Below are 17,040 nucleotides of genomic sequence, written 5' to 3' on the forward strand. Positions count from 1 at the left end.
TGTGTGCAGTAAGCTCCGTACTCTTCCTCCTGGGTCACTCTTTCATTCCTCCTGTTCCACTGCGCATAATTATACCTCCTTTTAACAGCATGGTCCCTCTACCCCTGAGGGTATGTGCACACGACACGGTACGCTTTTTGTGCAGTAAATCCAAGCGGGATTGGCCCCAAAAACGCATTGCAAACCTTATCCCAGCATTTTCTATGAGAATTTACAAGATCTGTTCACATGATCGGGATTTTTTCCTGACAGGATTTCATGTGCGTTTAAATAAGCAGCATGTCCATTCTTTGTGCGTTTTTGCCTGTGTTCTCCCTATGTAATGCATTGGAAAAAAACGCATGGCAAATCCGCAGGCAAAAACGCATAAAAAATGCTGCAGATTTGCCAAGAGGTGCAGAACCTTGCATAAAACGCTGCAGAAATTTCTGCAAGCAAATACTGATTGTAAACACATAGCCTTATACTCTGTTTCATCAGTTTCTGTCTCGCGCAGTGAGTCCCATACTCTCCCCCTTCCTCCTATGTCAGTTGTCACATACAGAGCTCCGGGCAGTCTTCCTTACCTGAGCTTCATTCTGGGACCTGACAGCCCTCCCCCACGCCTCCTGCGCAAGCCTTTGATTACAGAGACAAAACTCAGAAGCACTCATTGCATCCAATCCCTGCACACTCATTAAAGATAAGACCTGTAAGGCCTCATGTAGACATCCGTGAGTCACTTACGTATTCTATCTTTGATTTTCACATATAGAACATATTCCCATTATAATCTATGGGGCTGATCACATGTCCCAGAAACATGTCTATTTTTGATCGGAGACAGATCAATATTACCCATATTAGATAGAATCAGTGTCCCTGATCAAAGGGGGTGTCTACTACTCAGAAAACTTCTCAATCACTATGTTTTCCTCAAGTAAAATAATAACACCTTTACTTACCACCAGTGCCAGTGTGACCGGCCAAAGTATACCCCGAGTCCAGACCGGGGTTAAAGCGGCCTAGACTTCATTATACCTTAGGTGTATTATGGCCTAGGCAAAATTATACTCCGGCCTATAAATTGGCTTAGGCCATTTCATAACCCCTCATGACAGATAATACTCCCTTTTATATCAGCGGCGTTGAGTGATATGCACAAGAATTACTTATTTTTTCAACATTCAAGTAATGAGAGAAGATAACTGACTTAAATCTTAAAGTTATAGACACATAGACTTTTATTCCTTGAAGCAAAAAAAATTTCAATCAGTAAAAATATTAGACTTCCACAAAGATATAATGAGGTAAAGAATCCTACCACACTTCTCACATTAAAAGCAGTTGTGTGTCTGAGTATGATAGAAAGAGATCTGCACACTTTTCAACCAATCAGAGACAGGGTTAGAAAACCAGTGAAGTGATAAGATTAAGTTCCAATTGCATTCTAAGGTTTTAGATACATGCTTTTATTTTAATGTGTAAACACTACTGAGAAGTGGGCAAGTCATCTTTTATCTTTGTGGAACTCTAAAATCTAAGTCATTACAACAAACATCACACATCTCAGATATTAGACTTCCACAAAGATAAAAGATGACTAGCACACTTCTCAGTAGTGTATACACATTAACTCAAAACACTTACCTTAATGGACAACAGTGTTATATCAGATGTAATGACTGTTATCTGTTACCAGTCACATTCTATTGTAAGATCAATCTTCATCATGTGATTAACAACACAAATACCTTCCCACTATGTGTAAGTCAGTTTTAAGTTATTAAAAAATGGCATCTAAAATCTATCTAATTTACAAGGGCTCATAAAATAGAGGGGTATAGTTTGGCCTCGGCTATTTTACACCCCCGGGTATAGTTTGGCTTAGGGCAGTTTATCCCCCAGGGTAGACTCTGGCCTGGGCCAAACTATACCTGGGTTTAATATGAACAGGAGTTAATTTGGCCTGTTACACCAGTGCTGTTCCAGCGGTGTTGGCACTGGCTCTCCCGAAACGCGTGTGACATTCTTACGTCACTCGATACCTGAGGCCAATCAGTTGCCACTTTGCAGTCCCCTCCTTTGGACTAAGTTAATTGTTTGTCAATTGGCGATCGTTAATAGCCTGTTTGCACATGTGGATCATGGTTCAGATGCTGACTGAACGATCTGTAATAGATTTTCCAGTGTGCATAGACTGCAGTTGTTCTTGGCAGAGCAGGTCCTGTTTACACAGGATGATAAACTATTCATAATGATGATCTTTTGCAAACTATAAACATCATTTCACCCAAAGCAGTTTATGTAACGGATGATCGGCAGCCTATTTAGACTGCATGATTATCCAAGTAACCAGTGGTGTAACTAGAGCCCAATGGGCCCAGGTTCAAAATTTGGACCTGGGCCCCCAACAGCATGCTGTGTTAGCTAGATGTACAGGTCCCTGTAGTGTTTTAGATTCTGTAAAGACAGATTTGTTTGCTCCTCTTCACCCCTATAAAAAAGTTGGCATACAGCTACCAAATATCATCATATTGTTACTATAATAGTCCTCTATGCCAAAACTGATGTACCAATAATAAACCACAAAAAGGGAATAAATACCATCATTCAAAGGCCATATATAATCACCACATAGTGTCTGAGTATAATCACCATCCTGTTACTGAAAAAAATTCTGCAATATCAAGACCAATAAACCAATAATATCATATACAAGGTATGAATACCGCTACACCATGACCAGACCACATATTACCCCCACATAGTAACTGAATAATAGCACAATACTGATCATTAACAAAAAACACAGTACTAACACTAATACTACCATCGGTGATATCATACACAGGAGCTCTCTAGATCATGTAATCTATATATGGTAAATCTAGGGACTTACTGGTAATGCCTCTAATTGAACACATTCTTTTTTGCTTTTTCTTCATCTGGCGCAGACCGCTATGACTTCTTCCAGCTAGGACTCGTCTCTGCAGAAAGTAATACACATGCATCTATGATTGATCAATTCTACGTCACACTCCTCACTGTTTCACCCACTTTTACACTGCGCCAGAGGAAGAAGAAAATTTCACCCTGGTACCTTACACAGTAACAGAACCTCCCTTTTGTTCATCCCACCTTAACAGTATTGGGGAAAAAATAAAATCTTATAATAATGATATCTCCTTTTATGACCCCATACCGTAGAACTGTCCTCCTCTGTGGATCCCATATAATAATGGATATATAATCCACATGCAATAATAAAATTCCCCTTTATGCTCCCATACTATAGTAATGTCTGTCTTTGTGCTCAAATAAAACAGTAATGCCCCTTCCCCAGTGGCAACAATACAGTAGTAACTTACACCATTTCTGCCCTCATACAGTAATAGTCCACCTTTTATGCCTCAATACAGTTCGATTATCCCATATTGTGGCTTCATAAATTAATAATAGATAATGTATGGCCACACTGCGGAAAATTATTAATGTCCCCTATTGTGGAGTAATAGTGTACCCCACTCTGGTCTCCATACATTACATTGGCCCATAATTGGCCCCTTACAATAATAATGTCCCCCAGTTGGTCTCCTACAAGAATTATATCTCCCACTTGCTGCATAAACTAATAACGTATGTTCCTCATTCTGGTTCCCATACAGTAATTATGTCACTCATCCTGTAATAATGTCTCCCATCCTGGCCCCATCATGAAATAATGTCCTTCATCCTAGCATGTACCCTGTAATAATGTCCCCTATCCTGTAATAATGTCCCCCATTGTGGCCCCTTTATTTAATTAGGCACCCAATCCTGAACTCTTTCTTTAATAAAGTCACCTATCCTGGCCCCTTTACTTAATAATATTCCTTGTACTGCCACCGATCCTGTAATAATGTCTCCCATCCTGCCACTCTTTTTCAACAAATTAAAAAAAAATAAATGTATTATTCTTACCTGTCCTTACTCCCACAACTCACAGTGTGCTCTTCCTCCTCTGTAAAATGTGCAGAGGGGAAGGACAGAACATATTAGTGATGCCATATGCCGCCCATGAAGAGCACGCTGATATGAGCGTGTACAGCCATTGTGGTGCAGGGAGCTGGCGACTCTTTGCGCCACAATATATTTCAAATGAATGTGCATCCGATGACGCACATCCGGTGAAATATGAATCAGCGTGCCCCCTTCATCCACGGGCTTAGTAGCAGTCGCACCCTCTGTGACAGCGATCATTATGCCCCTACTAGGAAGGCTTCTCCATGATAATCATGCTTTGGGAATGGACCTTAAGCCTCAGTAAAGATAAGAACTGCAAGCTGTACATCACTCAGAAATAGTGTGGAGAGAAGTTGTAAAGCGATCCTCTGTGTCCCTGAGATGAGAGAAATAACTGTTGGCCCTAATAACTGTGAATGGTGGTCAATGGTGCTGCTTCATCCAGAGATCCTGATGTCGGCTGTGCAGTCTGCACAGTGTGATCACAGCATCACTTAAATCTCCCAATCCCTGTTAAAGTTCCCAGTCTACTGATGGCTCTTGGTGTTGATGGGGGTCAAATGAGATAACTAAATAACTAGATTCTCGCTGACCAGGTTTGCCAGGAGATCCTCTTAGTAGACAGATACCAGCAGAAGAAGCTCGAATCATATTCAATAGAGTTCATTTGTTTGGGTAGCACTGTTCTAAAGGTGCTGTTCTTTAAAATCTGCAGCATGTCAATTATTTCTGTGGACTTTCTTGCCAAACGTTAACCTTTGTAATGCATAGGGAAATTATGCAAGGCAAAAAAGTCAAACTCTGACAAAATTAAGGCAAAACAAGTGCATTCAGCATGGCAGAATATTCCTCAAAAAAAAACAATAATAACCTAATTTATAGCTTGCGAAGGCATGCAAGTGAATGGATATCTGCGTCTGGCACTCATACTGAGAAAAAAATTAGATGTTTTGAAAATTTTGTTTCCATTATTTCATTAATAAGTCTATAAATTCTGTGATTTCCATATTTCCACAACTTTTCCTTCTTAGTATTGCAATTTCAATGTTGAGGAGTGTATAAAAGGAAAACCACAAAGCAGATGTGGACAGTCACCGTTTTTGATTTCGCATTAACACTAAATTATGTTTAAATTGTTTGTTTTCTGTCTTAATAGCTGGCTCAATGTACGAGACCCTGGAAGATTCTCACAACATCAATCGCAACAGTGCAGGCAATAATTATGCAAAATACACATGGGGTTATCCGGTAAGTTTGCGTGAAAGTTATAAGCTGATTAAAATAGGTTATTGATAGAATGTTATAGGTGTTTTCCTGCATAATTTTTTTTTTGATCATGTTGTGTTGGCACCATTTTAGGTACATACTGTACAACTTTTTGTATTCCTTTTCCAGATTTTTTGGAGCTACCATTAAAAATTAAACAAGAGAGTTAGCCAAGCTAAAATTGCATGCCATTCTAAGAGACAAATGGCCAGATTCATCATTTTCATTTATTTTATGTCACTTTTCTTTTTAGCTTTTTGTATTCGTTACCGTTTTTGCACCAAAAACTTCAAAATAGCGCATGCGATTCATGAATTTTGTGCAGTATCAAACATAATCTTTTTTTTTTTGTCTTTCACCTGTTTTCCAACCTGTGGAACAAAAGTCGCACCTTTCGCAACATGGCACCAAAATTTGCTCCAAAATATCATAAAATCACTATAGGGAGGCTCTAGAGTACATCTATACAAAGTGATGCGACTTAACAAGTTGCAATTGAGTTAGCCCAAGACATTTGGAAACATCCGCTGCTGACATCGGTGACAGCTGATCGGCGGGGGTGCCGGGTGTTGGACCCCGACTGAGCAGACATTAATGCCCTATCCTAAAGATAAGGCATCTATGAAAAAGTAGTGGACATACCTCTTTGATTGTTGTTCCATATAAAGAATTAATAAAAGTTAGGTAAGTTATATATACTCCAAAATCCTGCCACTGACAAATACAACATCCTGAAACAAATATGCCCTCATATGGCTACATCTAATAAAAATGCTATGGCTCCTGCAATGTGACACTGAAAAGAAAAAATTGCTATCCTAAAGGCCCACAATCAGCAAGTGCCTAGCAGGTTAACACAGCTATGGAAAATGTAAGAAGTTTATAATGTTTTAATATCATAACATTTAAAACACAAAACACTATTATCTCCCCAGCAAAAATCCCTAATAACGAATGGTACGTTGGTAGGTAGGTACACGCCCAGAAAGGTATTTTTGTGGCATCTACAGTTGCTAAATTCTGCTACTAAAGAAGTTGCAAAATCCTTATCTTTTTTGGATTTTATTTATATTTTTTTTGCTTCATTTTGGCTTAAAGTATTCCCCCCTTGACCAAAAAAATACCCTGTAACCCTAAAATTGTAATGTGCACATAGATTCATTACCAGAAAAGAACATGCAGCAACATGAAGCAGTGGGGTGTGGAGTACGGTTGCTAAATTGGACTATTAAAACAAGTATTCAAACAGTAAAATGTATCCCTGTGTTTTTTGTTTTTTAAGTTTCCTCTTTGGCCTTTTCATTACTAACCGGGACTTCTGGCATGACAAGGCCTCTGAAATTGCTGGTGTCATGCAATAACGGCATACATCGTGTTGTGATGCACATCGCCTGCGTCACAACATGAAAAAGTACCGGACAATCTTTTTAAGTGCTACACAAATAAGGTGTTCATTTTCCTCTGTGTGTAAGCACGATTATTAAACAAAAGTCATTTGTTTTTGTGTCGTCACCTTATTCTGACAGCCATAAGTTTCACACTTTTCCATCAATGGAGCTGTATAAGGGTTTACAATATTTGTTTGTGTGACAAGATGTAATTTCACTAAACCATCTCAGACAGATGTCTGTCCAGCCTCTGTTTGAAGACATCCATTGAAGGAGAACTCACCACCTCTCGTGGCCACCTGTTCCACTCATTGATCACCCTGTCAAAAATATTTTTTTTAATATCTAATCTGTATCTTCTCCCTTTCAGTTTCATTCCATTGCTTAATAAGGATTATACCTCTACACTGTGACATCCCTTCAGATATTTGTAGACCGCTATTAAGTCTCCTTTTAGCCTTCTTTTTTGCAAGCTAAACATTCCCAGATCCTTTTATCTGCCAACGTTTTGCTCCCAAGCTAAACTTCCACTCAGACCAACAGACATAGAGCATGCTGCTCTATGGTAGCTTGCTTTCAATCATGCTTCGTCCCACCTGAAACTACTGTTCAAGAGGGAAAAATATTGAAGAGAGTATTGGAGTGACTTACTCAACCTGATTCTTCAGTCACTCCAAAAACCTGGACCTAAACTTCCGTTAAATAATTTACTCAGTGACATATCATCACTGGTCATTACATTTCCAGGCAAGAAGCCTCAGTGACAAATTCCTGTTCATCCACCATTTTACCTCCTGATTGTTTTCATATCCCCCTCTTTTGCTTAAAGCTGTGGGGCTTGGAACCTTCAGTCACCAAACAGGGGACGCTTGACAATGCATCATGTTTTACTACAAAATCAAAGTCTTGTAAGACCAGGAACCATTGTGTTACCCTAGCATTTTTTCCCTTGTTCTGACTCATCCACTTCAAAGGAGCATTGTCTGAGACAAACCTGAACTTTCTACCCAACAGGTAGTACCTTAGTGACTCCAGTGCCCAATTTATTGCTAGACATTCTTTCTACAATATTGTCATATTTTTATATGAGTTAAGATTTCTGCTTAGATACCTAACTGCTCACTTCCATTACTTTCCTGAGACAACAGATCCCTAGACCCACCTCTGATGCTCCTGTTTGTACCACAAATTCTTTAGAAAAATGTAGTACTACCAACGCTGGCTGTCTACACAAATCACATTTTCATTTCTTTAAAAGCTTTCTCTGCCGCAGGGGAACATTGAACCACTACTGATTTCTTGTCTTTAGTAAAGTCAAACAAAGGAGCTGCCCAAGAAAGTTCTTACTTACTTTTTAGTGAGCATTTGTGGCCAACCCTATATTGCCTCTACCTTATTGACTTGGGGTTTAAGTCTTTAAATTAGTTATAGGGAAAGAAATAAAGGTGATATGTTAAAAAATACAACCTTTTATTAAATATATTAAAAAGACCAATACATGGTTTTAATTTATTTCATATAAATAAATTATATTTCATGATGCATGTAATGTAGTCGTATATATTGTAAGACTGTATAGGGAAATGGCCAGCGTCCCCTTATTTATGCTTGCCCATAATGAATTCTCTTTTTGTATGTAGTATACGGATTTCTTACTGTAGGTATTTATGGCTCAGTATTAAATATATATTAAATATATACCAATCTATATAAAAGACTGGAGAAAGGATAATTATGTGGTTGATGTGATAAACCAGAGGGTGAGGAATATAACATATGAGTATAGGAAAAGTTATTCCAAGTGTGAAGATAGATGTTAGTATATGACAACTTTAATGAAGAATATTATATATTTGGAATGATCAGTGTGCTGTATTCTATTCTAGTGTGTGTCACGTTGTTCCAAAGGGGAAGAATAGGCTTCATAGTATATAACTTATTATGATACTTAGTATAGATGATGTATGATAATATGGTAGATCACATCTACTGTACAGTAGTTTCTATTTGATACAGTATAAGCCCAATGATAATTCCAAATATAAACATTTTTTCAATAAAGTTTGTCATATACTAACATTTCACACTTTGAATAAATGCTTATGCAGCAGGGGAAATATGCTCAGCAGCTGCATTCCATTCTAATGTGTGTCACTTTACTTCAAAGGAGAAGATTTGGCTACATAATATTTAACCTGTTACGATACTTACGATACATGGTGCTTATAATAGATCTTAAGATTTTCAGCATGGTTCCTGGCAAGTGATAGGCAGGCTTTTTTCTGTATGGGCCTTAGGAGAGGCTTCCTTTATGAACGACTCCCATACATGCCACTCCACTGGAGAGTCTTGGGAAACACCCTCCAGGCTTGACTTTCCAATCTTTAGGTAACTGTAATGAACTTGCATGTCGATTTTCTTCAACCCTTCTCCTCAGAAGATGCTCCTATTTAGGTTTTACTTTCTGTGGTTGGCTTGAAAGTCTCTGTGAGATGTTTGCAGTTCTATTTTTGTTAATTTTTTATTACTTTTGCTACAGTATTTTGACTAAGTGATGATTTGCTGATTTTATTGTAGCCTTCACCTTTCTTATGTAAAGAAATTATTTTCTTTCTGTCATGGCTAGGTTTCAAGTTTTGATCTGGTGACCTTTTGTTGTATGGTCACTTTCCTTCTCTGCTAAGCTACAGTCCTTTTTGTCTTTGTCCAAATACTGATGATTTCTTTTGTCTTGGTTTTCCTTTCTTGGTTGGCTTTTCTATAGGTGTTTTCCATTTTCTGTTTTGGCTCTGTCCTATAACATTTTCGGATGGGCTTTATGTGTTCACCTTTCACTTACCTCACTTGCTGGCTATATTTCCATGTAGATTAGTGTTTGGATTTCCAGCCACTCAGCTAGGGTTTACCTTGCCCTGTGTAACCCAAGTTGTTTTTTACTGCTGCGAATCTGTGAGTTTTCCTTCCTAGCACCTTTCCCTTCTCCATGTTTGGGGGTCCAGGAGGTTTCATTTATTCTGTTTGTTTTTTGGTTCTCCTTATTTATCCCTGTCTATCATTTGTGAACGCGTTTTAGTTTCTCACACTGGGTTCTTGTATCTACCTGCACGCTTTCCTCTTCTTCTACCATTGATGGGTTTGTGTTGCGGCCTCCCATCTGGTTCCTCAGAAAGTATGAGAAACCCCTCGGCAAGTGCGACTTCTATATTTGGTAGTTCTTTTCCTCTTCAATTATCTGTGTGAGTGTGTGAGCACGATCATAATACTTTTTTTTTAGATCTTGTGACATTTCTCTTCCATATGATGCCATTGCTGACAGAATGAAATGGAAGGGGGTTTTCTTTGTAATACCCTTTTATAGTCACTTGTCTTCTGGAAACCTTTTTAATACATAATTAGACTTACCTGTGATTGAATTTGTTAATTAGAATTTTGAAGTCTAAGCTTTAACTTTGCTCCTAAGACTTTTGTTGGGGTTTACTCATTTTTGCAACATGGCCTTGAATGAATTAGTTATGAAAATTACTTTTTTGGGTGGTAAAAATAACAAATCTTGTTTTTAATAATTTGTTGGAGTATTTTACACTATGGTATCCCATAGAAAATGTTGATTCTGAAAGAAAGCTAAAGGTTTTCTGACAAAAATGTTGGGGTGTAATCATTTATGCTGAGCACTGTATAATCATATGTCATGTTCCTCACCATCTGGAATAAAAAAAACAATTGATTTATCACATCAGTCACATATTTATTTTATTCGCCTGGAGGAAACTCACCAAACACTGGGAGAACATATAAATTCCTTGCAGATGTTGAGACCTATAAGGAGACAAATATCCACTAATAATAATTAAACAAAGTAGTTTTATTGAATAATATATCATAGAAATATATTACATAGACATGATAAAAACAAATGCGGTGCCCCACAGTAAGTATTGTGAGAGTAACAACATATATGGGGCGAAAAGTTATTGCAGTATGTCGAAAAAGTATATACAGTATATGTGCAGTGAAATTGTAAAAGTAAAAAAAAAATATTTTATAAATAATAATAAAGTATAACCAAGGTGCTTGCTTATAAGTAAAAAGTGTATATCAATATCTAATGAATTAAATTAATAAGCATACCAATGAATACTAGTAGATCACTCATTGAGAAATCTTTTTGCGAAACGTACATTGGAATGGGGGCCCTCCTCTTCGATATGTCTTATTATGTTTTATTATGTCTGTGATACTTTATCTTTAATTTCTTATAACCATCTCTACTAGTAATCATCTGACCAGTTATATGTTCTATTTGTTTCCATGTTATATGTTTCATTCTTAGACACAATTCTATATTAACTATAAGATTTTCTGTTTATCTAAATTGGTAAGATTTAAAAAGACTCAAAGAAACATTAGCTCTTAAGCAGGGCCGGCGTCAGCACCCGGCGCACCCGGGCAAATGCCGGGGCCCTGAGCAGGCAGAGGGGCCCACTGGCGGTCGCGCACCCCGCTGGGCTATGGGTCGGAGGAGAGCGGTGTCAGCGCCCGCCCTTCTCCGCCGCTTGCTCAGGGCCCCGGCAGCTGGATACTTACCTCTCCCCGTGCCTCCGCAGATCAGCTGTCTTCCTGCTCTGCGCTCCCTGTGACGTCTCAGGTCAGAGGGCGCGGTGACGTCTTTACACCGCTCCCTCCCCTGAGCCGTCACAGGGAGCGCAGAGCGGGAAGATACCGGCGTCGCTGGAGTCCAGACCAGAGCAGCGGCAGCAGGTAGCAGGTGAGGAGAAGGGAGGTGAGTATTTGATTTTTTTTTTAATGTATGGAGGCATGGGGCAGTATAAAGAGAAGGGGAGTGGTGGCATCCTCCATGGAGCATTATAAAGAGAGGGGGGGAGGTAACATCCTGCATGGGGCATTATAAGGTGGGGAACAGCCTGCATGGAGCATTATAAGGGGGGGGGGCAGCCTGTATGGGGCATTATGTGGGGGGTAACAGCCTGCATGGAGCATTAAAAGGGGGGGCCTGTATGGGGCATTACGTGGGGGGTAACAGCCTGCATGGAGCATTATAAGGGGGGGACAGCCTGTATGGGGCTTTACGTGGGGGGTAACAGCCTGCATGCAGCATTATATGGGGGCCAGTATCCTGTATGGAGCGTTATAAGGGGACCGGTATCCTGTATGGAGAGTTATATGGGGGCCAGTATCCTGTATGGAGTTTTATAAGGGGACCAGTATCCTGTATGGAGCGTTATATGGGGGCCAGTATCCTGTATGGAGCTTTATAAGGGGACCAGTATCCTGTATGGAGCGTTATATGGGGGCCAGTATTCCGTATGGAGCCTTATATGGGGGCCAGTATTCCGTATGGAGCCTTATATGGGGCCAGTATTCCGTATGGGGCCTTATATGGGGGCCAGTATTCCGTAAGGAGCCTTATATGGGGGCCAGTATTCCGTATGGAGCCTTATATGGGGGCCAGTATTCCGTAAGGAGCCTTATATGGGGGCCAGTATTCCGTATGGAGCCTTATATGGGGGCCAGTATTCCGTATGGAGCCTTATATGGGGGCCAGTATTCCGTATGAAGCATTATATGGGGGCCAGTATTCCGTATGGAGCCTTATATGGGGGCCAGTATTCTGTGTGGAGCGATTCACCGGTTTCTGAGCTATTGTGGAATTTACAATAGATATCACTCATGTAATGTAAGAAGTGAAATCTTTGCATTGTACTATATATATATATATATATATATTTCTCCGCCGTATCTCTGCATCATGAATCGTGGTATGTGTTAAAGGGGCCCACTGAGACTCTTTCGCCCGGGGCCCAGAAAAACCTGGAGCCGGCCCTGCTCTTAAGGACTGGGCATTTTTTTGAGCTTTTCTTTCTCCCCTTTCTTCCAAGAGTCATAACTTTATTTTTCCATTCACATAGCCATATGAGGGCTTGTTTTTTGCGGGACGAGCTGTGCTTTTGAATTACACAATTCATTTTCCCATATAATGTACTAGAAAAAGGGGAAATAATTCCAAGAAAAATGAAATCGTGATAAAATACAGTTCTACATTTGTTTTGGGGGTTTTCTTTCATTTTGCAGTAAAAATGACATGGAAATATATTTCTACAGGTCAACATGATTATGGCATTACTAAGCTTGCATGTTTTTTTCTTTTTTATTTAAGTGGTAAAAAAAAATTCAGAAATTTGTTCATAGAAAAAAAAAAAATTGCTTGTGTTGGCATTTTCCAAGACCCATAACATTTTATTTTTCAATTTATGTAGATGTGTGAGAACTTGTTTTCTGCAGGGTGAACTGATGTTTTTATTGACACCATTTTTGGATAGATGTGACATTTTCATCGATTCTTATTGCACTTTTTGGTGACCTAAAAACCATAACTCTGCCATTTTGATTTATTTTTCCTTTAGAGTTTTGTAGGCACTTTAAAGTCTAACGTTTTCAACATTTAAAGTATGTATAATGGTTGAGATGTAAATGCAATCATCTGGAGCTTTACTGATACAGTCTGCTATAAATGTCATGTTGCTCTTTCACACCAGAAACATACTGGAATAGTGATCAGTATATTTGCAGCTTCCAACTGCTCTATGACCATTACCTTGGGGCACATAGGTCACACATTAGGTTCTGAAGAGCTTGAGTGGCATTCTTTACCCATTTCTGATATTGGTTTGCATTATGCTTTAATTTGTTGCTCCTATATTATTACCTATATGTATCATGCCATAATTTTTATACACTTGATTCATTTTTATTTCCCCTTCTTTGTCCTTATTGACATCATGACATCACAGCTGAGCCTAGTGCATGTGCAAGGTCACCCCTGGGATGCCATACTATGTACAGTATGTTTACTGACATCAGTCAGCAGTTGGGGGAGCAGTTTTTAATTATAACGCAGGTGTTATCACATTATCATCATGCAATTAATTTTTTCCAATATTATATACACAATACATGTGACCTGCCACAGATGAATTATTGTTATATGTGCAATGACACAATGGGAGATTGATGTTATTGTACTGTATACATATGCACTTTCCTGATGGATATTGCCTAATCACTGATTATTGTAACCTATATACACCTTCTTTATGTACTGTGAATGTTCGTGGCTTGAGAAAGACTCACAGTTTAAAAAGCCAAAATAGCACACATTATGGGTGAATAAAGACCACCGTTTTTTCAATATCTCATGTCTTAAGTTCTGCCATTTTTGCTGTATGTACCGTATTTTTTGGACTGAGACGCACTTTTTTCCTCCAAAATTTTGGAGGAAAGTAGGGGGTGTGTCTTATAGTCCGAATTATACATGTCCGTACTACAGTACAGACCAAAACTTTGGACACACCTTCTCATTTAAAGATTTTTCTGTATTTTCATGACTATGAAAATTGTACATTCACACTGAAGGCATCAAAACTATGAATTAACACATGTGGAATTATATACTTAACAAAAAAGTGTGAAACAACTGAAAATATGTCTTATATTCTAGGTTCTTCAAAGTAGCCACCTTTTGCTTTGATGACTGCTTTGCACACTCTTGGCATTCTCTTGATGAGCTTCAAGAGGTAGTCACCGGAAATGGTCTTCCAACAATCTTGAAGGAGTTCTCAGAGATGCTTAGCACTTGTTAGCCCTTTTGCCTTCACTCTGCGGTCCAGCTCACCCCAAACCATCTCGATTGGGTTCAGGTCTGGTGACTGTGGAGGCCAGGTCATCTGGCGTGGCACCCCATCACTCTCCCTCTTGTGAGGTGTGATGGTGTGGGGGTGCTTTGCTGGTGACACTGTTGGGGTTTTATTCAAAATTGAAGGCGTACTGAACCAGCATGACTACTACAGCATCTTGCAGCGGCATGCTATTCCATCCGGTTTGCGTTTAGTTGGACCATCATTTATTTTTCAACAGGACAATGACCCCAAACACACCTCCAGGCTGTGTAAGGGCTATTTGACCAAGAAGGAGAGTGATGGGGTGCTACGCCAGATGACCTGGCTTCCACAGTCACCAGACCTGAACCCAATCAAGATGGTTTGGGGTGAGCTGGACCACAGAGTGAAGGCAAAAGGGCCAACAAGTGCTAAGCATCTCTGGGAACTCCTTCAAGATTGTTGGAAGACCATTTCCGGTGACTACGTCTTGAAGCTCATCAAGAGAATGCCAAGAGTGTGCAAAGCAGTCATCAAAGCAAAAGGTGGCTACTTTGAAGAACCTAGAATATAAGGCATATTTTCAGTTGTTTCACACTTTTTTGTTAAGTATATAATTCCACATGTGTTAATTCATAGTTTTGATGCCTTCAGTGTGAATGTACAATTTTCATACTCAAGAAAATACATAAAAATCTTTAAACGAGAAGGTGTGTCCAAACTTTTGGTCTGTACTGTATATCACACTCATATGTGTTTTAGAATCCATCATACAACCTATCAAAAATCAATACTATGGATTAAATAATTAATTTTTTCATTGTTCTCCCGATTATTCTTAGAGAACCTTCTAAATCATTTTTATTATTATTATTAGAATAACTATTATTACCATTAATATTATTCTCGCAGTCATTTTTATCATTAGAAAATCTCACATTTGTATACATATAATGTAAATCACCTATTCTAGCAGGTGTTGATGGTAATGTATATATTTAACATAGAATAAGTCTCTTTTGATAACCTCAAATTATGCAGCACTATACAAGACTGATATATTCAGTATCCTCCATGTACCGTATTTTTCGAACTACAAGGCTATGTGCCCACAATGCGGATATAATGCGTTTCCGAGGCGCCATTTCCGCTGCGAAAACGCATTAAAAACACATGTTAAGTTGTCTACCATGGTTCCCAATGTGCACATGCTGCGTTAATTTCCGCTGCGGATTATCATTGCAGAAAAAAACGCAGCACAACCATTTCTTGTGTGTAAACTTAGCGAAATCGCCGCCATTGACTTGCATTGTACCGCCTAATATCCGCATGTATACATGTATACATTTGTACTTTCCAAATACACCTCAAAAACTTAAACTCCTTAAAAATGTGGAGGTTCTGCTCAGTATCTGCTCCAAAAACACTGCAAAAAGACTCTGTGTGCTCACGCCCTAAGTATGGAAAGCGCCATCGGCGTCCTGTCAACACGTGGACTGTGTGTGATTGATAGCTCCGAGCAGGAGAAATAAGCGCAGCAGCTGCATTCCAATCTAGTGTGTGTCACTTTGCTTCAAAGGGGACGATTTCCCTACAGAGTATTTAACCTCTTACGATACTTAGGATAGATGGTGCATGATAATAGATCACATCTACCCTTACTGTAGTTTCTATTTGATACATTATAACTATTTTCCTCACCCTCTAGAAGAAAAAAGAATTGGTTTATCACATCAGCCACATAATTATCCTTTCTCCACTCTTTTATATACACTGGCATATATTTAATACTGATGATATGGACAAATACATATACTGTAAATTCCTATACTGCATAGTAAAAGATAATTAATTAATTAAAAGGGTTGTCCCTTGAACAAAGTTGATTTTAATCAATACATCTTGGAATAATAATTATTATTATTCCAAGATGTATTGATTAAAATCAACTTTAAAATTAACTTTGTTCATGGGAAAAGCCCTTTAAGGACAAGCATAAGCCATTTATCTATTCAGTCTTACATTATATATGACTGTATTACATGCATCTGGAGTTCATGAAACTCAATTCATTTATTTAGAAGAAATATATTGAAACCATTTATAGGTCTTTTCTTTTAATATATATAATAATCAATGTTATATTTGTAGCACCCTGAGGACTCGGCTGCTACAGGGGTATTACACCTCAAGCCAGAGGTGTGGTATTCCACTCCCGGGTAAGGATGGAGTGTGGAACTGAGCTCAGATAGCTTCATACACTACATACATCCCATTTCCGGGGGACAGATCGACGGTACTCCCACCAATATATGTGCAGGTACGATAGTGTCTGTCCCTGGCTGGAGTGGGAGGGGGGTGGAACATCCCAGTAGTGTAGGGGCAGATAGGGGGAGCAGTCTGGGTAAGGCTAGGAGCTCATTGGGTGCTGGTCACCTGAGCTCACACATAGAGGGAGTATATAAGGTGGGCACCATCTTAGGACAGGGTCTTTTGTAGAGTGAGTCTGTCAGAGTTTAGCCAGAGGAGCAGAGCAGAGAAGCTCAGCCAGAAGGGCTGACAGGGAGTTGTGGTTCCGGCTGGGCCCAGCTCCAAGGCCAAGTCTGAGAGAGAGAGAGGAGTCAGAAGGACCCAGAGAGAAGAAGAAGGAACCCCAAGACCCCAGAATACAAACAGCAGGGTGAAGGGTTGGCACCCAGGGTACCGGATCCCAAGCTGGCAGAGAGAAA

At 39.3% G+C, this 17,040-nt stretch overlaps 1 protein-coding gene across 1 annotated transcript in view; it reads left to right on the forward strand.

Moving 5' to 3' along the window:
• PKP1 (plakophilin 1) overlaps window positions 1-17,040 on the forward strand; it is a 177,492-nt gene that overhangs the window by 15,473 nt on the left and 144,979 nt on the right. The window contains exon 2 of the mRNA XM_073666620.1: window positions 5,141-5,232. Coding sequence (XP_073522721.1) covers window positions 5,141-5,232 — 92 coding nt within the window. The remainder of the gene's footprint in view (window positions 1-5,140; window positions 5,233-17,040) is intronic.

The sequence above is a fragment of the Phyllobates terribilis genome, unplaced genomic scaffold, assembly GCF_046119375.1.
Source record: "Phyllobates terribilis strain yellow unplaced genomic scaffold, ASM4611937v1 Scaffold_2__4_contigs__length_985480577, whole genome shotgun sequence".
NCBI lineage: Eukaryota > Metazoa > Chordata > Amphibia > Anura > Dendrobatidae > Phyllobates > Phyllobates terribilis.